This window comes from Rhinoraja longicauda, chromosome 14 (assembly GCF_053455715.1).
Source record: "Rhinoraja longicauda isolate Sanriku21f chromosome 14, sRhiLon1.1, whole genome shotgun sequence".
Taxonomy (NCBI): Eukaryota; Metazoa; Chordata; class Chondrichthyes; order Rajiformes; family Arhynchobatidae; genus Rhinoraja; species Rhinoraja longicauda.
In genome coordinates this window covers 32,853,693-32,874,530 of record NC_135966.1, presented here as the reverse complement: position 1 = coordinate 32,874,530, position 20,838 = coordinate 32,853,693, and the positions used below count along the sequence as shown (strand labels likewise).

At 52.3% G+C, this 20,838-nt stretch overlaps 1 protein-coding gene across 1 annotated transcript; it reads right to left on the bottom strand.

Annotated features, from left to right (window-relative positions):
• Positions 1–1,351: 1,351 nt before the first annotated feature.
• On the bottom strand, positions 1,352–20,530 carry anxa6 (annexin A6). The gene is made up of 14 exons (XM_078410994.1): positions 20,433–20,530; positions 20,241–20,319; positions 17,771–17,852; positions 16,517–16,611; positions 15,145–15,258; positions 14,107–14,197; positions 13,425–13,504; positions 11,748–11,801; positions 10,214–10,231; positions 8,845–8,938; positions 7,210–7,305; positions 6,032–6,090; positions 3,275–3,397; positions 1,352–2,270 (listed from the first exon to the last, which is right to left on the bottom strand). The coding sequence occupies exons 1-14, from the start codon at positions 20,528–20,530 to the stop codon at positions 2,211–2,213; spliced, it is 1,143 nt and encodes a 380-aa protein (XP_078267120.1). The 3' UTR covers positions 1,352–2,210.
• Between the last annotated feature and the right edge of the window lie 308 nt (positions 20,531–20,838).

Genomic DNA, 20,838 nt, shown 5'->3' with positions numbered 1-20,838 from the left:
CTTGTTTCCACGTTGTATCTCTAAAAACTAAAATTAAAAAGGTTCTATCGATGCTTGAGAAATCCTTCACACCAAATTAGTCCAGCAAAGCGCCCGAGAAAGGCGCAGAGAAAAGCATCAAGTGAAGGGCTGCTTATTTCTACATCAGGGACTTTCCACTTGCCAAGATCAGCTTCATGTGTGCGGAGGGAAGGGTTGGTTTAGCAAAATGCAGAACTGATCTGATACAAAAAAAAACAGCTTCCTGTCAGACAGCGTATCAACCCTCAATTCTGTTTAATGTAGAAACAAGGAACTGCAGATGCTGGTTTACACAAAAGGACACAAAGTACCGGAGTAACTCGGCGGGTCAGGCAGCATCTCTGGGGAACCTGCACGTCTTTTGGACGTGGGAGGAAATCCACGTGGATACAGGGAGAACGTGCAAACTCCACACATACAGCTGTTGTGTAGGAAGGAACTGCAGACGCTGGCTTAAACCAAAGATGGACACAAAACGCTGGAGTAACTCAGTGGGCCAGACAGCATCTCTGGGTGGAAGGAATAGGTGACATTTCAGGGAGTGACCCTTCTTCAGACTGTTATCAGGCAACTGAACTTTCCTATCAACAACTAGAGAGCGGTCCTGACCCCCCCGTCTACCTCATTGGAGACCCTCAGACTATCTTTAATCTACCTTTACTGGACTTTATCTTGCACTAAACGTTCTTCCCGTTACCCTGTGTCTGTACACTCTGGACGGCGTGACTGTAATCATTTGTATAGTCTTTCCGCTGACTGGACACAACAACAAAAAGCTTGTCACTGTATCTTGGAACGCGTGACAATAAACTAAACAGACAGCACCTGTAATCAGGATGGACGCCGGCTCTCTACCCTGTGACTCCATGCCGCCTAACTGTCCCCTTATAATTTCATAAATTCATAAGTTTTACGGGCAGAATTAGGCCATTCGGCCCATCAATCCTACTCTGCCATTCAATCATGGCTGATCAATCTTTCCCTTTCAACCCCATTCTCCTGCCTTCTCGCCATAGCCCCTGACACCCTTACTAATCAAGGATCGGTCAAACTCCGCCTTATAAATACGCAATGACTTGGCCTCCACAGCCGTCTGCGGCAATGAATTCCACAGATTCACCACCCTCTGACTAAAGAATCTCCTTTATAAAGGTACGTCCTTTTATTCTGAGGCTGTGCCCTCTGGTCCGAGACTCTCCCACTGGTGGAAACATCCTCTCTCCACATCCACTCTATCCAGGCCTTTCATTATTCGGTAAGTTTGAGAAAAGACCAGATTCATTTCTCGGCATTGTAAAAGAAATAGAGACGAAGAGACAAGGCAGGTGGTTGGTGGGGTTTATTTGAACCTTTCTTTTTATAAAATAATACAAGCTGAATGGAAGGCAATGGAGCGTTGAAGGGAGCGCAGGTCCATGCCGGAGAGAGCGGTGGAGACACTGGCTGGCATGAGGAGCATTGGGCCGAGGCGGTACCGCCAACGTTGACCTCCGTCCTTGGAGGTAAGGAGAGGTCCAAGGGTCCATGGTAGATGAAGAAATGGGGGGCGGGGGGTAGTCTTGTTAGTTGCATTCCCCAGCCACGTCACCTCAGATCTCCTCTGTCCTCCTCTACTGCCACGGGGGGGGGGGGTTTGGGGCGGGAAAGACTGGAAGACCACGGGGTGGACCACATGTATTCGGGCAAGAGGGAGAGGAAGGTACACGGGATTCCCAACCAGAGGTTTAGACCTGGTACTTGGTGGACGGATTCCCAGTAGGGGCAGTTGGGACCGTGCTTTGGTGGGACTTTGGACGATCGCACGAGGAGAGGGGGAGGTCAACCAGCCTTTGAGGAGCATCGGTCGATGGTCAAGATTTGAAGACAACCAACCAACCGGGTCAGGGTTCTGACGGAACCATCAAGGCGGTGACGCTCTGGGACCAGGGCTGGAGAAGTCCATGGGCTCCAGGATCCTGGGTGGACATGGACTTCCCAAGGAGATGTTGAGATCCCAGGACATGGAGCATGGGAAACGTGTCCACCACGATGGAGCCTTGGCCTCTGCCACGTCGTTGGTTCTGGGGTGGGGTGGGAAGGGACGGAGGTGGGCAACGGTCTCTCTTCCCCGGCCGAGAGTTGCCTGTGCTCCGGAACGGCCCCTCGACCTCCTGACCTGGGACCTCTCTGGAGATCAAGGAGGGGATGTCCTAGTCATCGCCACCACACAAGGCCAGCAGCACCGTGCAGTATTCCCCCCCGGTATCGCTCTGGGAAGGAGCAAACAGAGAAGAGGCTTTACTCACATCCGCACTCAGCCCGGGGTGAGGCCATTCAGCCCATTTCACCAATGCTGGCCCTTTGCTAAAAGTTGTTCATCTCTGAACCTGTGCTCAAATGGTGGAGTAGACTCGATGGACCGAGTGGCCTAATTCTGCTCCTATGACGTGTGATGACGTTCACAAGTCATTGGAGCAGAATGAAGCCATTCAGCCCATCGAGTCTACTCCATTCAATCATGGCTAATCTATCTTTCTCAACCCCATTCTCCTGACATCTCCCCATAATCCCAGAAACACACTCATCAAGGATCTGTCAATCTCCACTTTAAAAAGATTTAATAGGAATCTGAGGGGCAATGTTTTCACAGGGAGGGTGGTGGGTGTGTGGAACAAGCTGCCAGAGGACGCAGTTGAGGTAGGCACACGGCCATCACCGATTTTCCGGCAACTGCTGGTCTGGCACCTTTAATCCGGACAAAATTACGAGAGTGCGCCTGAATTTCCCCCTGGAAGTCCCTGTGATACTGTGGTGCCCAGGCGCGGTGAGGAGGCCGATCTCAACTTCATCGGGACTTCCTCGGCCGATCGGCGGGTCCAGTTTGACCCCTAGTTACGGGGGTCTGGAACTCTGGCCCGGCACATCCGTTCCCATCGCCGACTGCCAAGGCCGACTTTGCGGCCCGGTATCTTGACCCCCCGATGGTCTAGGCGGACTGTTCCGGTACCGTTAGGACTCCTTTCAGAGGCCATGACCTCTGTTGGTCTGGCAACACGGATAATCTAGCAAGGCTCTGGAACCAAGGGTGCCGGAATATCAATGGTGGGCCTGCATAATAATATTTTAAAAACATTCGGACAGGCGTGTGGAGAGGACAGGCTTAGATTGACAGGGGCCAAACGTGGGTCGGTGCTACTCATGTAGATGGGGCATGGGCACGTTGGGCTGAAGGGCCTGTTTCCGTGCTGAATGACTCCATGAGTCAATGACTCACCTCGATGAAGGAGTAGAGAGAGACCTCGTACATCTCCTTGAACTCGTGCCTGATATTCATCAGATCTATCTCACTCCTGGACAGCAGGATCCTGGTCAATGTTCGGTCATCTGTCCCAGCCCCCTACAACAGGGGAAATAAACGTCTTGGTCACCATGTTATAGGAAACATGTTGTCAAGCTTGTCTAGAGTATCGAGTATAGAAGACGTCGGGAGGTCATGTTGCAGTTACACAGAACGTTGGTTGGTGAGGCTGCACTTAGAGCATTGTGTCTAGTTTTGTTCCACATGTTGGAGGAAAGATGTTGTCTACTTGAAAAGGGTGCGGAAAAGATTTACAAGGATGTTGCCAGGACTCGAGGGCCTGAGCTATAGGGAGAGGTTGGGCAGGCTTGGACTGTTTCTTGGAGCACAGGAGGATGAGGGGTGATCTTGTAGGGGTGTACAAGATCACGAGAGGAATAGATCGGGTAGACGCACAGAGTCTGTTGCCCAGAGTATCAAGGACCAGAAGACATAGGTTTAAGGTGAGAGGAGAAAGATTTAATTGGAACCTGAGGGGCAACTGTTTTACACAGAGAGAGGTGGGTATATGGAACGAGCTGCCAGAGGACGTGGTTGAGGCAGGACCTATAACAACATTTAAAAGACATTGGACAGGTACACGGATAGGATAGGTTTAGAGGGATATAGGCGAAATGCAGGCAGGTGGGACTAGTGGAGATGGGGCATCTTGGTTGGCAAGAGCAAGTTGGCCTGAAGGGCCTGTTTCCATGTTATAATAATAATAATATATTCTTTTATTCGTCCCACACCGGGGAAATTTACAGTGTTAGAGCAGCAAAGTGGATAGCAAGAAATCATTCATTATAAATGAAAGATACATAAATTGTCATCAATTTTCTGTGTGTTCTTAGCTGTTACTGTTGACTCGTCTGCTGGGAGCAGTGCTGGTTGTGCAGTCTCACAGCAGCGGGAAGGAAGGACCTCCTATATCTCTCCTTCACGCACTTGGGGTGAAGGAGTCTGTCACTGAAGGAGCTACTCAGTGCAGTGACAGTGTCCTGCATGGGGTGGGAGTCGTTGTCCAGCAGCGATGTTAACTTTACCATCATCCTCCTCTCTCCCACCACCTGCACTGAGTCGAGGGGGCAACCCAGGACAGAGCTGGCCTTCCTGACCAGCTTGCCGAGTCTCTTCCCTTCTGCCGCTGAGATGCTGCTGCTCCAGCAGACCACTCCATAGAAAATGGCCGATGCAACCACCGTGTTGTAGAAGGTCCTTAGGAGTGCCCCCCTGCACTCCAAAGGACCTGAGTCTCCTTCGCAGATAAAGTCTGCTCTGGCCCTTTCTGTGTAGCGCATCGGTGTTTTAAGTCCAGTCCAGTTTATTGTTGAGGTAGACACCCAGGTACCTATAAGAATCCACCCTCTCGATGTCCATTTCCTGGATGTTCACCGGTGTCGGGGGGACCTGGCTGCGCCTGCGGAAATCTACCACCATCTCCCTGGTTTTCCCCGCGTTGATCCGGAGGCAGTTCCGCTGGCACCAGTCCACAAACTCCTTGATCAGTTCTCTGTACGCCTTGTCCTTGTTGCCCATGATGAGGCCGGCGATGGCAGAGTTGTCAGAGAACTTCTGTGGATAGGAGTCTGCAGAGCTGTGCCTGAAGTCCGCTGAGGGTGAACAAAAATGGAGCTAGCACTGTTCCCTGTGGGACCCCAGTGCTGCAGACCACCCTGTCCGAGACCATGTCCTTTGTCCTCACATACTGTGGTCGGTTGGTGAGGTAGTCCAGAATCCAGGATGTGAGGTGGTGATCCACTCCTGTGTGCTCCAGCTTGCCCCCCCAGAAGCCCCGGCTGGATGGTGTTGAATGCACTGGAGAAATCAAAGAACATGATTCTCACAGTGCTATCTGGCCTCTCCAGGTGTGAAAGAGCTCTGTTCCGTAGGTAGATAATGGCGGATGGTCCTCCACCCCGATGCGAGTCTGATAGGCGAACTGCAGCGGATCCATTGATGGTTTCACCAGGGGGCGGAGATGGGCGAGGACCAGATGCTCCAGTGTCTTCATCAGGTGTGATGTCAGTGCCACCGGCCTGTAGCTGTTGAGTTCCTTCGGGTGCGGCGTCTTTGGTACCGGTACCACGCAGGATGTTTTCTACAGCTGTGGAACTCTCCCCAGTTTCAGGCTCAGATTGAAGACGTGCTCCACTAGTCCGCACGGCTGGTCTGCACAGGACTTGAGCATCGAGCTGATGCCATCCTGACCAGCCGCCTTCCTCGCATTGATCTTCCTGAGCTCATGTTGTATGACTCTCTGACGCCACGACTCGGAGGTAAACTTTACACTTGCAGGGAAAAGCAAAAATTCACTTTCTCATCCACGCCCAACACACTAGGGACCATTTAAAGAGTTTAGTTTAGATAAGAGACATAGCGTGGAAACAGGCCCTTCGACCCACCAAGTCCATGCCACCCGTTCACACTAGTCCCATGTTATCCCACTTTCTCATCCACTCCCCACACACTAGGGAACAATTTACAGAGGGCCAATTAACCGACAAACACACACGGCTGTGTCTTTGGGATGTGGGAGGAAACCAGAACACCCAGAGGAAAAGCACGCGGTCATAGGGAGAACGTGCAAACTCCGCACAGACAGCACCCGTAGTCAGGATCGAACTCGGGTCTCTGGCGCTGTGAGGCAGCAGTTCTACCCGCTGCGCCACCGTGCCACCCACTGCATATTACCTTCATTGACTTGTACAAGCGTTCTGCAAAGAAAGATGGTTTGTTCTTGATAGAACGCACTAGGAGAGAGTGAGAGAGAGAGAGAAAGTGAGCGCAGTGGGTCACACCACAACTTGCAATCATGCTTCATCATCAAAAAATCTCAATCGCTGGAACGTTAGCGAGGAAAAGTTATCCCGTTGATCCAAAGTCACACGTAGGAAGAGTATGGAAGTGATGTTGCAGCTTTCTTGCACTTTGGTTAGGCTGCATTTGGGGTATTATGTGCACTTCTGGTTAAACAGAGGTGTGGAATCGCACACCTGCAGATTCAGGGACACTTTCTTCCCAGCTGTTATCAGGCAACTGAACCATCCTCTCTCTCACCAACTAGAGAGAGGCCCTGACCTCCCATCTCCCTCGGGCCATCTTTCATCGGACTTCAGTGGACTTAATCTTGCACCAAACGTTATTCCCTTTACCCTGTACACTGTACACGGCCTGATTGTAATCAGTCTTTCCGCTGACTGGATAACACGTAACAACAAAGTTTTTCACTATACCTCGGTACACATGACAATAATCTAAACTAACCCTAACCCTAACCCAATCCAAACTAAACATCACGGGAAGGGTGTGGAGGCCGAGGGGAGGGTGCAGAGGTTTACCAGGATGCTGCCTGGATTAGGGGGTATTAGCGACAGGGAGAGGTGGGACAGACTTGGAATGTTTTCTCTGGAACACCGGAGGTTGCGATAGAAAGACATAAAATTATGAGAGGCCTAGATAGATACAGTCAGAATCTATACGCCAGGGTGGAAATATCAAATACTTGAGGGTACAGCTTTCAGGTGAGAGGGACAGAGTTTAAAGGTGATGTACCGGGCAAGTTTTTATTTTCACATCGGGTACAAAAAAGCCTTTGACTATACCACGGTACATGTGACAATAAAATAAAATGTCTGGAATCTTGAGCAAAACACAAAGTGCTGGAGGAACTCAGTAGGTCAGGCAGCATCTGTGGAGGGAAATGGATTGACGACATTCCGGGTCGGGACCCTTCATCAGACTGATGGAGTAGGGCGGGGAGAAAGCTGGAAGAGAATTGGGGCAGGACAAAGCCTGGTGAGTGATGGGTGGAGTTTTTAAATCTTGCCTTTCAACTACATACGATGGGTGGTGTTGGAATAAAAACTCACCAATGGCGATCAGTCCGTACAGAAGGTCTCCTGACATCTCGTTCTTGATAGCTTGTTCAATGTCCTTGTTGGTGAGCTTAATGTAGTCCTGAAACACTGAAAGATAATCCATCCCATGAATCCTCCATTAACCTGGAGTTAAACAGAGCTTTCAACGCAAATTTTGCATTTGAAATATGCTGGGATTAGTTTTAATTTGGAGATACAGCACGGAAACAGGCCCATCGGCCCACCGAGTCCACACCGACCCGTTCACACGAGTTCTATGTTATCCTACTTTCTCATCCAGTCCCTACACACTAGGGGCAATGTACAAAGGGCCAATTAAACTACAAACCTGCACGTCTTTGGAGTGCGGGAGGAAACCGGAGCACCCGGAGGAACCCCACGCGGTCACAGCGAGAACGTGCAAACTCCGTACAGACAGTGTCGCTGCCTCACAGCGTCATAGGCCTGGGTCCTTGGTTTGATCCTCACTACAGGTGCTGCCTGTACAGAGTTTGTACGTAATTGTAACGGGGGGGGGGAGGGGGAGAAGGAGGGGGAGAGGCAGGGGGAGGGGAAGAGGAGAGGCGGGGGGAGGGGAAGGGGAGAGGTGGGGGAGGGGAAGGAGAGAGGCAGGGGGAAGGGGATAGGGAAGGGGAGAGGCGGGGGAGGGGAAGGGGAGAGGCGGGGGAGGGGAAGGGGAGAGGCGGGGGAGGGGAAGGGGAGAGGCGGGGGAGGGGAAGGGGAGAGGCGGGGGAGGGGAAGGGGAGAGGCGGGGGAGGGGAAGGGGAGAGGCGGGGAGGGGAAGGGGAGAGGCGGGGAGGGGAAGGGGAGAGGCGGGGGAGGGGAAGGGGAGAGGCGGGGGAGGGGAAGGGGAGAGGCGGGGGAGGGGAAGGGGAGAGGCGGGGAGGGGAAGGGGAGAGGCGGGGGAGGGGAAGGGGAGAGGCGGGGGAGGGGAAGGGGAGAGGCGGGGGAGGGGAAGGGGAGAGGCGGGGGAGGGGAAGGGAAGAGGCGGGGAGGGGAAGGGGAGGGGAGGGGAAGGGGAGAGGCGGGGAAGGGAAGGGGAGAGGCGGGGAGGGGAAGGGGAGAGGCGGGGGGAGTGGAAGGGGAGAGGCAGGGGGAGGGGAAGGGAAGGGGTGAGGCAGGGGGAGGGGAAGGGAAGGGGTGAGGCGGGGAGGGGAAGGGGAGGTGGGGGTGGGGAAGGGGAGAGGCAGGGGGAGGGGAAGGGAAGGGGTGAGGCGGGGAGGGGAAGGGGAGGTGGGGGTGGGGAAGGGGAGAGGCAGGGGAGGGGAGAGGCGGGGAGGGGAAGGGGAGAGGCGGGGGAGGGGAAGGGGAGAGGCAGGGGGAGGGGAAGGGAAGGGGTGAGGCAGGGGAGGGGACGGGAGAGGTGGGGGGAGGGGAAGGGGAGAGGCAGGGGGATGGGAGAGGCGGGGAGGGGAAGGGGGTGGCGGGGGGAGGGGAGGGGAAGGGGAGAGGCAGGGGGAGGGGAGAGGCAGGGGGAGGGGAGAGGCAGGGGGAGGGGAGAGGTTGGGGGAGGGGAAGGGGAGAAGCGGGGGGAGGGGAGGGGGAGAGGTGGGGGGAGAGGGGGCAGGGACGGGGGAGAGAGGGGGTGGGGAAGGACGGGGGAGAGGAGGGTAAGGGGACACTCACCCCTCCTGAGATGCGGGTAGCTTCTGCTGCAGAGGATGCTGATGAACTTGGACTCCATGGAAGAAGATTCCTCATCACTCGAGCTGCACAATTCCTGGGGGTCGGAAGACCGTGCGATTACGGCCACGTTTGGGGACACCCATCTGATCAAGGCGCCCTGTTGCCTCTTCCCGCCCTCTCCCCACTCCTCCCGACTTCTCCCAACCGCTTCCTACTCTTCCCAACATCTACCCAGCCCTGACCTAAACCCCCCCAACCCTGCCCCAAGCCTTCCCACCTCCCCCAAACCCCTATCCCAAGCATTCCCAACTCCTCACAATTCCATTGAATATCTCCCACATTCTCCCAACCCTGACCAACCCGCCCCAACCTTTCCCACCCCCCTCCCAACTCCTCCTAATCCCTCATCCCTTCTAAACTCTTCCCAACCACACACCCCCCCCCTCCCCTCCCCTGTGATCATCTTTAAAACATGTGGAGACCTTTTGCTCCAGGTGCCCCCCTGTGGGGGCAAGACCCACACTGTCCCCCTCAAGACCCACACTGTCCCCTCTCCCCTTCACTCAGGCCTTCATCAGTCACAGCGTCGAGTAGAGAAGATGGGAGGGCATGTTGCAGTTGTACAAGACGTTGGTGAGGCCACAGTTAGAGTATTGTGTTCAGTTTTGGGCATCATGTGGTTGGAAAGATGTCGTAAAGCTGGAAAGGATGCAGAGAAGATTCACGAGGATGTTGGCAGGAGTCGGGGGTCTGAGCTATAGGGAGAGGTTGAGCAGGCTCGGACTCTATTCCTTGGAGAACTCGAGGATGAGGGGCGATCTTATAGAGGTGTACAAAATCATGAGGGGGGTGAATGCACAGAGTCTGTTACCCAGAGTAGGGGAATCAAGGGCCAGAGGCCATAGGTTTAAGGTGAGAGGAGAAAGATTCAATAGGAACCTGAGGGGTAACTTACTTTTTATATTTATCATATAGTATAAGGAAATAACTGCGATGCTGGTACAAATCGAAGGTATTTATTCACAAAATGCTGGAGTAACTCAGCAGGTCAGGCAGCATCTCAATTCTTTCATTTATTAACACAGAGGGTGGTGGGTGTATGGAACAGGCTGCCGGAGGACGTAGTTGAAGCAGGTACTATAACAACATTTAAAAGACATTTAGACAGGTAGATGAACAGGTTTCGAGGGATATATGGCCCAAACGCAGGCGGATGGGACTAGTGTTGATGTGGCATGTTGGTCGGCGTGGGCAAGTTGGGCCTGCTTCGTATGAGTCTACGACTCTTTGCAGGTCGAGTGACCTGACCTCCACTTCACTGCATGGAGCTTGCACTCAAGCTAACACAAGACCCACGGCCTCTACTTACCAAGTAACCTGTTACAAGCTGATGTGACCGCAGTAGAGAGAGAGGATAAAAGAGAGAGACACATCTGTCACATTAGCAACAATTCAACTGACATACAAGAGATAGCACCAACCAGAATGTCCCAAGGCAGACGGAACAACCAATGGAGGGAGACACAAGGAACTGCAGATGCTGGTTTACACAAAAAAGACACAAAGTACTGGAGTAACTCAGCGTGGGCAGGCAGCATCTCTGGAGAACTTGGACTGGTGATGTTTCGGATCGGGACCCTTCTTCGGACAGTTGCTAGCAATACATTGTCAGTGACTGAATGGCAGACAGCGCGGGAGAGAGAATCACAGACTGACATCACTGCCAGCAGAGACCAATATCACCCCCTGCTGGCACCACACGGAAAATGCCCAAAGCTCTCGGCAGCTCACTCACCATCTATGTGAACAGACCCAGGCTCTCTGAGGACATCGGGTGCCAGCACTGATTTGTCCTGTTAGGTTCAGTGTAGTTCAAGCTTTAGTTTAAGCTGAAGTGTTTAAGCTTTACCATTAGTTTAAGATTAGTTTACTGTTTAGTTTACTGTTTAGTTTAATGTTTAGTTTAATGTTTAGTTTAATGTTTAGTTTAATGTTTAGTTTAATGTTTAGTTTAATGTTTAGTTTAATGTTTAGTTTAATGTTTAGTTTACTGTTTAGTTTAATGTTTAGTTTAATGTTTAGTTTAATGTTTAGTTTAATGTTTAGTTTAATGTTTAGTTTACTGTTTAGTTTAATGTTTAGTTTAATGTTTAGTTTAATGTTTAGTTTAATGTTTAGTTTAATGTTTAGTTTAATGTTTAGTTTAATGTTTAGTTTAATGTTTAGGTTGAGTTTCAGTTTAAGTTTCAGTTTCAGTTTCAGTTTTAGGTTAGTTTACTTTAGAGCTACAGTGTAGAAACAGTTTGCAACGACTAGTGATCCCGTACTCTGGTTCTATCCCACACACTCGGGACAATTTATAGAAGCCAATTAACCTACCAACCCTGTACGTCTTTGGAGTGTGGGATAAAACCGGAGCAACCCAGAGAAAACCTACGGGTAACAGGGAGAACATGCAAACTCCGTACAGACAGCACCCGTAGTCAGGATCAAACCTGGGTCTCTGGTGCTGTTAGGCAGCAACATTGCGTCACCCACTTTTCTTGCTTCCAGTCCCCCCCGCCCAGAATCAGTCTGAGGAAGGGTCCCAGCCCGAGCAGTCGCCTATCCATGTCCTCCACAGACGCTGCCTGACCCACTGGGTGTTTCCAGCATTTTATCCAGGTTTCTGTCATAGACAATAGACAATAGGTGCAGGAGTAGGCCATTCAGCCCTTCGAGCCAGCACTGCCATTCAATGCGATCATGGCTGATCACTCTCAATCAGTCATCTGCCGTTTAAAAAAATAATAATCAGGGCCCCTCTCCTGCATTTGTTGGGCGCCCTGGACTAAAATCAGGGCCCCTCTCCTGCATTTGTTGGGCGCCCTGGACTAAATTCTGCAGCTGAGCTGCGTTGGTACCTTTGCGTCTTCCATAGCTCGGGCCAAATCTGCGTCCCGTTCCTCTCGATTGCCCTAATGAAGAGACAACAGAGAGAAGCAAACCATCAGAACATCCTCAAGGCAACAGTAACAACATGGAACATAGAACTGTACAGCACAGAAATCGCCTTGCTGCCCACAACGGCTGAGGTTTAGGGTTTATTATTGTCACGTTCATAAGTCATCAGAGCAGAAGTATGGATATGGATCATGTGCAGGCAGAGATTAGCTTAAGTTGGCATCATGTTCAGCACGGACATTTGTAAATTCATAAGTTCTAGGAGCAGAATGAAGCCATTCAGCCATTGCCTACTCCACCATTCAAGCATGGCTGATCGATCTTTCCCTCTCGACCCCATTCTCCCACCTTCTACCAGTAACCCCCGGCACCCATAATAATCAAGAATCTGTCAATCTCTGCCTTAAAAATATCTAATGACTTGGCCTCCACGGCCGTCTGTGGCGATGAATTCCACAGATTCACCACCCTCTGGCTGCAGAAATTCCTCCTCATCAACTTTCTAAAGATATGTCCTTTTGTTCGGAGGCTGTGACCTCTGGTCCTAGACTCTCCCACTAGTGGAAACATCCTCTCCACATCCACTCTATCCGGGCCTTTCATTATTCGGCAAGAGTCATTGAGATCCCCCCTCATCCTTATAAACTCCAGCGAGTACAGGCCCAGTGTCGTCAAACGCTCATCATTACCAATCACCCCCGGGATGTTCCTTGTAAACCTCCTCTGGACCGTCTCCAATGCCAGCAATCGAGGTGCAGTGAAAAGCTTGGCTTACTATGCTGTTCAAATGGAACAGATAATATCATACAAAAATACAGTCAAGTCAAACTCGAGTACTATAGGTAGAGCAAAGGGGAAGATTCATAGTGCAGAATATAGTTCTCAGCAGTACAATACATCAGTTCCATATAAAATGTCATTAGACCATTTAGAAATGGTGTTATCCTTACAGGTGGATAACATGATGCCAAGACCAACTCGTACTGTATCTGCCCACACATCACCCAAACCCCCTCCATATGCATGTCATAGAGTCATACAGCACGGAAACAGGCCCTTCGGCCCAACTTGTCCATGCCATCCAATGTGTCCCATCTATACTAGTCCCACCTTCCCACGTTTGGCCCACCCCCCCCCCCCAAAAACATTCCTATCCATGTATCTGTCCAATCTAAGGTTGTTATCATACCTGCCTCAACTACCTCCTCTGGCAGCTCATTTCATACACCCGCCACCTCCATGTGAAAAGGTTGCCTCTCAGGTTGCTATTAAATCTTTCCTTCAACCTATGTCCTCTGGTTCATGCTTCCCTATTAAATCTTTCCTTCGACCTATGTCCTCTGGTTCATGCTTCCCCTGCTCTGGTTTAAGGACTGTGGGTTAATTGTTGGTCGGCGTGGACTCGGTTGGCAGAAGGGCCTGTTTCCACGCTGTATCACTGGAGTAAACTAAACTGAAGTTTTATGGTTGACCTCAGTGAACTAGTTTATCATTCGACAGGGGAGAGATGATGGGTTGACTGGGTTATGAAAGTGCTGTGATGACTGGGCGATAGGCAGCAGGAGGTAGGTTGGAACGCTGGAGTTAGTCTTGGACTCAGAGGCAGGCCCATGGTGCAATCTTCACTCTTCCCATACCTGAACCAAGCAAACGAGGAACCTCTTGAAGTGTCCAGACGTATCAGAACTCAAATCATCCTCCAAGCTCTTGTGGTAAGCTGCAGAAAGAAGGTGGAGATGCTAGTGAGATCAACAATAGACTCTCTCACCAGCCACCCACTTTACACTTTACTTTAGACTTTAGAGATACAGTGCGGAAACAGGTCCTTGGCCCAGCGAGTCCACGCCGACCAGCGATCATCCCTTACACCGGCACTGTCCTACACACTCGGGCAATTCACAATTTACAGAAGCCACTTGACCTACAAACCCAGGTCAGCAGAACTAGTGTGAACGGATGATCGATGGTCAGCGTGGACTCGGTGGGCCGAAGGCCCTGTTTCCATGCTGTATACAGTGTGGAAACAGGCCCTTCGGCCCATCGGGTCTGTGCCGGCAAGCGATCACCCAGTACACTAGTTCTATCCTACACAAGAGGAACAATTTCAAAGCTGCACGTCTTACAAATGTGGGAGGAAACTGGAGCATCCGAAGAAAACCCATGTGGTCACAGGGAGAACATGCAAACTCCGTATGGACAGCATCCGTAGTCAGGATTAAACCTGGGTCTCTGGCGTTGTGAGGCAGCAACTCTACCGCTGCCCCACCGTGCTGCTGCCTTACAGGGGTAGGTCAGCACAGGGCCGCAGTAACTACTCACCCTCTTGGTACGCCTCCTTGATGTCCTTTATCTCCTGGTTTGTCCTTGTGGTGAGGATTTCGATCAACACCCTCTCATCAGTGCCAGCCCCCTGTACGAGACAAGAACACAGGGTGATCGATGGGAGGCTATTCGGCCCTCCAAGCCTCGTGCTGTTCCGTACCAGCGTGGCGCGGTAATGCAAACTCTCAGGCCTAGAACCGATGTCAAGAGCCTAAGGAGTCTAAAACGTGGGGTATTGCTGGCAGTTGTAGTCTCCCCGTTACAGGAGGGATGTGGAGGCTTTGGAGAGGGTGCAGAGGAGGTTTACCAGAATGACACGACACAAAGTGTGGGAATAACCCAGAGGGTCAGGCAGCATCCCTGGGGAACATGGATAGGTGACGTTCGTTAGGGCTCTTCATCAGACTACCAGAATGATGCCTGGATGAAGGGGAGTCAGCTGCAGGGAGAGGTCGAACAGACTTGGAATGTTTGCTCTGGAATGCCAGGGGTTGGGGGGGGACCTGATAGAACTATATAAAATGATGAGAGGCATAGATAGGGTAGACATTCAGCACCTTTTACCCAGGATGGAAATGTCAAATACTAGAGAGCACAGCTTTAGTTAAAAGGAAATGTGAGGGGCAAGTTTTTTTTAACACTGAGGGTGGTGGATGCCTGGAACACGCTGCCAGGGGTGGTGGAGGAGGCAGATACGATAATGGCTGGCATTTTAGGTTGGCACATGGATATGTGGGGAGTGGAGGGATATGGATTATGTGCAGGCAGATCAGAGACAGTCTTCTTCAGTTTGACATGGGGTCCTGACCCGAAACATCACCCATCCAGAGATGGTGCCTGACACGCTGTTACTCCAGCACTTTGTGCCTTTTGCTCATTACCCAATCCCCTGACTAATGAAGGGCAGATAAACCAGCATCTGCAGTTCCTTGTCTCTACCCCAAGTGTTTGCCTTGGCATCATGTTGGGCACAGACATTGTGGGTTGAAGGGCCTGTGCTGTGATGTTCTAGGTTCGATGGTCATGTCCACTCACCTTCATGGCTTTCTGGAGCTGCGTGGCATCATATTGGGCGGGGGTCATCATCAGACCCAGTAGAACACGCTGGAGATTCCCTCCCACCTCAGACTTCAGATCCGCCATCAGATCCTGTGGAAGGTGGAGCACAGCAGTGAAAGGATGGACAGGACAGAGAGCACGGAACCAGAGGGCATGGGGGACCAGAGGGCGGGGGGGACCAGAGGGCGGGGACGGACGGACCGGAGGGCGGGGGGGACCAGAGGGCGGGGGGGACCAGAGGGCGGGGGGGACCAGAGGGCGGGGGGGGGACACCGGAGGGCGGGGGACACACACCGGAGGGCGGGGGGGGGACCAGAGGGCATGGGGGACCGGAGAACGGGGGGAACCAGAGGGCGGGGGGGGGGGACCAGAGGGCACGGGGGATCAGAGGGCACAGGGGACCAAAGGGCGGGGAGGCCCAGAGGGCGCGGAGGGGACCAGAGGGCGGGGGGGACCAGAGGGCACGGGGGACCGGAGAACGGGGGACCAGAGGGCAGGGGGGGACCAGAGGGCGGGAGGAACCGGAGGGCGGGGGGGACCGGAGGGCGGTGGGGTCCGGAGGGCGTGGGACTAGAGGGCATAGCCTCAAATAGAGGTGCAGCTCAGACCATCACACAAACCAACCTCCCTTCCATTGACTTCATCTACACTTCACGCTGCACCGGCAAGGTCACCTGCATAATCAAAGACTGGTCTCAACCCGGTCACTCCGTCCTCTCCCCTGTTCTGAGCTGTGCCCTTCAGTTCTGTGCCCCTCAGTTCTGCGCTCTCCCAGAAAAGACCCATGCAGGTTTGATGGGTTAATTGTCCATCTCCACATTGCCCCAATTGTATAGGGAGTGGATGAGAAAGTGGGATAGCATTGAACTAGTGTGAAAGGGCGATCGATGGCCAGCATGGACTCGGTGGGCCAAAGGGCCTCGGTGGGCCAAAGTGCCTGTTTCCAGTCTCAAGGTAGAAAACAAAGAAGCAGAAACAAGTAGCAGACGCTGGTTAATGTACAAAAGAACACAAGTGCTGGAGTAACTCGGCGGGTCAGGCAGCATCTCTGGAGAACATGGGATAGGTGATGTTTCGGTTTGAAGAAGGGTCTTGACCCGAAGCGTTGCCTATCCATATTCTCCCAAGATGCTGCCTGACCCGCTGATTTACTCCAGTGCTTTGAGTCCATGCCGACCAGCGATCCCCATTCACACTAGTTCTATCACACACACCAGGGACAATTTACACAAGACAATTCACCTACAAACCCGCACGTCTTTGGGATGTGGGAGGAACCCGGAACGATGGAACCCGAGCCTCTGGCATCGTGGGGCAGCAGCACTACCCGCTGCGCCACCGTACCTACCCGTCCCAGCTGGGATTTGAACTGCTGCCTCAGCTGCTGCCTCTGTGCGTTGCTCCGGTGTGGAATGATGTTGATGAGGGTCTCCTCATCGGTACCTGGGGCAAGGGAGCAAAGAGGCCACGTTAATCTCCATCCCAGTTCCCCAGCACGAGGCAGTCACAGCTAGACAGGGTGGTGAAGGAGGCTCTTGCTACAATGCCCTTCATCGGGCAGCATCTCTGGAGAACTTGTATAGGTGACGTTTCGGGTCAGGACACACAACATGGCTGTAAGGAGTTTGTACGTTCTCCCCGTGACCTGCGTGGGTTTTCTCCGAGATCTTTGGTTTCCTCCCACACTCCAAAGATGTGCAGGTATGTAGGTTAATTGGCTGGGTAAATGTAAAAAAAATTGTCCCTAGTGGGTGTTAATGTACGGGGATCGCTGGGCGGCACGGACTTGGTGGGCCGAAAAGGCCTGTTTCCGGCTGTATATATATGATATGATGATGATGATGGCCAAATATGTCGGGGTGATCACGAGACACTAAGGAACTGCAGATGCTGGAGTCTGGAGCAAAACGCAAAGTGCTGGAGTAACTCAGTGGGTCAGGCAGCATCTCTGGAGAACATGGATAAGCAACGTTTCAGGTCGGGACCCTTCTTCAGACTGGTCGTAGTGCACAATTTTACATGGACGATGGTGGGTATATGGAACGAGCTGCCAGAGGAGGTATCACAAAATGCTGGAGTAACTCAGCAGGTCAGGCAGCATCTTGCTATCCCTGCCAGAGGAGGTAGTTGAGCCAGGTACGATCACAATGTTTAAGAAACATTATCCTGAGCTGCAGGGCGAGGTTGGGGAGGCTAAGACTTTATTCCTTGGAGCGCAGGAGGATGAGGGGTGATCTTACAGAGGTTTATATGATCGGGAGGAATAGATAGGATAAATGTCTTTTATTCAGAGTTGGGGAATCGAGAACCAGAGCTCATAGGTTTAAGTAGAGAGGGGAAAGATTTAAAGAGAATTGAGGGGCAACTTTTATTACACAAAGGATGGTGGGTGTATGGAAGAGGTTGCCGGAGGAGGTAGTTGAGGCAGTTACTATAACACAATCAAGAGACATTTGGACAGGTGCATGGATAGGACAGGTTTAGAGGGATATGGGCCAAACGTGGGCAGGTGGGACGAGTGTAGATGGGGCATGTTGGTCGGCGTGGGCAAGTTGGGCCAAACGGCTCTACAGAATGTTCCAGAAGCTTATCCAGCTCTGACCTAGTCCCTTCATCGCTTTGCGAAGAGCCTTGGCGTCGGCCTCCACATTGAAGTTCGCGGCCGGTCTCACCGCCCCTCTGAGCTGTGGCAGTGACACAAAGAGAGAGGTAGGTTAGAGAGAGAGAGAGGGAGGGAGAGAGAGAGAGAGGTAGGTTAGAGAGAGAGAGGGAGGGAGAGAGAGAGAGAGGTAGGTTAGAGAGAAAGAGAGGGAGGGAGAGAGAGAGAGAGGTAGGTTAGAGAGAGAGAGAGGGAGGTTAGAGAGAGAGAGAGGGAGGGAGAGAGAGAGAGAGGTAGGTTAGAGAGAGAGAGAGGGAGGGAGAGAGAGAGAGGGAGGGAGAGAGAGAGAGAGGTAGGTTAGAGAGAGAGAGAGGTAGGTTAGAGAGAGAGAGAGGTAGGTTAGAGAGAGAGAGAGGTAGGTTAGAGAGAGAGAGAGGGAGGGAGAGAGAGAGAGAGGGGTAGGTTAGAGAGAGAGAGAGGGAGGGAGAGAGAGAGAGAGGTAGGTTAGAGAGAGAGAGAGGTAGGTTAGAGAACGAGAGAGAGGTAGGTTAGAGAGAGAGAGAGAGGTAGGTTAGAGAGAGAGAGAGGTAGGTTAGAGAGAGAGAGAGGTAGGTTAGAGAGAGAGAGAGAGGTAGGTTAGAGAGAGAGAGAGGTAGGTTAGAGAGAGAGAGAGAGGTAGGTTAGAGAGAGAGAGAGGTAGGTTAGAGAGAGAGAGAGGGAGGGAGAGAGAGAGAGAGGTAGGTTAGAGAGAGAGAGAGGTAGGTTAGAGAGAGAGAGAGGTAGGTTAGAGAACGAGAGAGAGAGTTGAAGGGATAGTTGTGAGGATGGAGGAGTGGAGGAACAGAGGAGGAAAGAAGAGGGGGGGGGGGGTGAGCTTAGGAAGGGCGAAGTGCAGAAACCCCTCAGTCCCTGTGCATGCAGAGAATGCATCGGGCCACCCGGTGCATGAATCCCTGGGCAACATCGCTGGGCTCAGGAGGGGTGTTAGAAATGTGTGCAACTGGTGAATCCCTGCTGGGTACCAATAACCCATGGGGCACTAGCGTCCTGGTGTGTAAGAGTGTGTAAGAGGGTGGTTAATGAATGGAATGAGCTGCTAGAGGAGGTAGTTAAACGCAGAGACTATCGCAACGTTCAAAAGACATTGGGACAGGTACATGGATAGAAAAGGTTTAGAGGGATGTGGGCAAAACACAGGCAGGTGGGACTAGTGTAGATGGGACATGTTGGTGGCTGTGGGCAAGTTGGGCCGAAGGGCCTGTTTCCACACTGCATGACTCTATGAGACCTCTTTCATGATTAGTAAAGGGTGTCAGGGGCTACGGGGAGAAGGCGGGGAAATGGGGTTGAGAGAGAAAGATAGATCAGACATGATTGAATGGCGGAGTAGACGTGATGGGCCGAATGGCCTAATTCTGCTCCTAAGGCTAATGAACTGACGACACTGCGTGCATTCCCACAAATACCAGTGCTAGCACTAGAACCATTGCCGGTACTAATATTTGCACCAATACTAATACTGTCAGTACGAATACGAGCACCAGTACTAATACTAGTACTAATATTAGCACTAGTAGTAATACTAGCACTAGTAGTAATACCAGCACTGATACCCGTACACAGACCCGAGATACAGGGAAGACACGCGTGTTAATTGACGTTAAGACCAATTTTTGGAAAGACCGAATTCTGGAGGGAATTGTTGGGGGTGAGGGGGGGGAACAGGAATGTCTGTTGATGCCATTGAGCCGGTGGAGACACAACAGGCAGCCAGCGGGGGGAGAGGCGGCGTTAGTGTGGAGGCAGCAGCAGGGTTGCAGGGTGGCCCAGCCGGACCCACAGAGACAGTCAGAGAGCAGCGTTAGTGGCACCCTCGCCCAAAGAGACAGCAACTCCACAGGTGGCAGCGATATTGTACCGGGCGAGACTCCTTCATTCAAATTAATCCAAAGACACTATCCCTTGATCCTTAGATCCGAAACGACACCTATTCCTTTTCTCCAGAGATGATGCCTGACCCGCAGATTTACTCCAGCTTTTTGTATCTATCTTCAGTATAAACCAGCACCTCCAGTTCCTTCCTGCACAACCTTCACTCCATCCACCCACCAGTCCATTCACCCAACCTTCAATCCACCCATCCATCCAAATTTCCATGCATCCACCCAACCTCATCCTGTCCACCCAACCTCCTGTCCACCCATCCTCCTATCCACCCATCCTCCTGTCCACCCAACCTCCTGTCCACCCAACCTCCCTCCTGTCCACCCAACCTCGAATCCAATCAACCTTCTTTCCCGATTACCTCCAGCTTTAAGCTGGTTCAGTCCTCCACCTGAGCGTTGCTGTCTCTTTGTCACTATTGAGTGTTTTGTAGAGTTGGTCAAATGCAAGCATAGGTGAGCAGCCTGGGAGGAAGGGGGGGGGGGTCTGAAGCTGGGGCAGGGGAGGGGAGTGGGGGGGTGAACCAAACCTCAACCCTTGCGGTGGCACTGAGCTCCCAGATCTGATAGGCGACCTGAGCGGCTTCAGGGAAAAATTCACCCGCAACGCTGCAACGTCAAGCAAAGAGGACAAGGTGAGAGGTGCGGGCGAGGGGCAGGAACCCCAACCCAACGTGGGGGGGGGGGGGGGGGGGGGGGGGGGAGGGACACATTAGTTGTACCCCAAAACCAGACACCAGTCACCCCGCACCAAGACCACCTCAGACCACAGCACATCCTCGTCCGCGACCAGCAAGCAAAGAGTCGCCACACTCCACATCATCTGGTTCCATATTCTGTTAACGTTCAGCTTCAGAAGCTGGGAGTGGTTTTAAGATCAGAGTAAAGTTGTAGATGTGGCCCAGTCCATCAGACAGCCCGGACACCCCACCATCAACTCCACCTACACTTCACGCTGCCTCGGGAACACAGCCAACATCAAAGACTTGTCCCTGTCCCACCCCGGTCAATCCTTCTACTCCCTGCTCTCGTCTGGCAGAAGGTACAGAAGCTTGAAAGCTGCACCACCAGGCTCAGGAACAGCTTCTACCCCTCTGTTATCGGGTTTCTGAACGGTCCTTCCATAAG

What these genes read in the sequence shown, in the direction of transcription:
- anxa6 (XM_078410994.1), bottom strand. Translation starts at nt 20,530, where the DNA reads ATGTGGAGTGTGGCGACTCTTTGCTTGCTGGTCGCGGACGAGGATGTG. An exon ending in GTGCCACCGCAAGGGTTGAG is followed by an intron (nt 17,853 to 20,240) that starts GTTTGGTTCACC and finishes TCACTGCCACAG; the next exon opens with CTCAGAGGGGCGGTGAGACC. An exon ending in CTACCCGCATCTCAGGAGGG is followed by an intron (nt 7,306 to 8,844) that starts GTGAGTGTCCCC and finishes ATTATCTTTCAG; the next exon opens with TGTTTCAGGACTACATTAAG.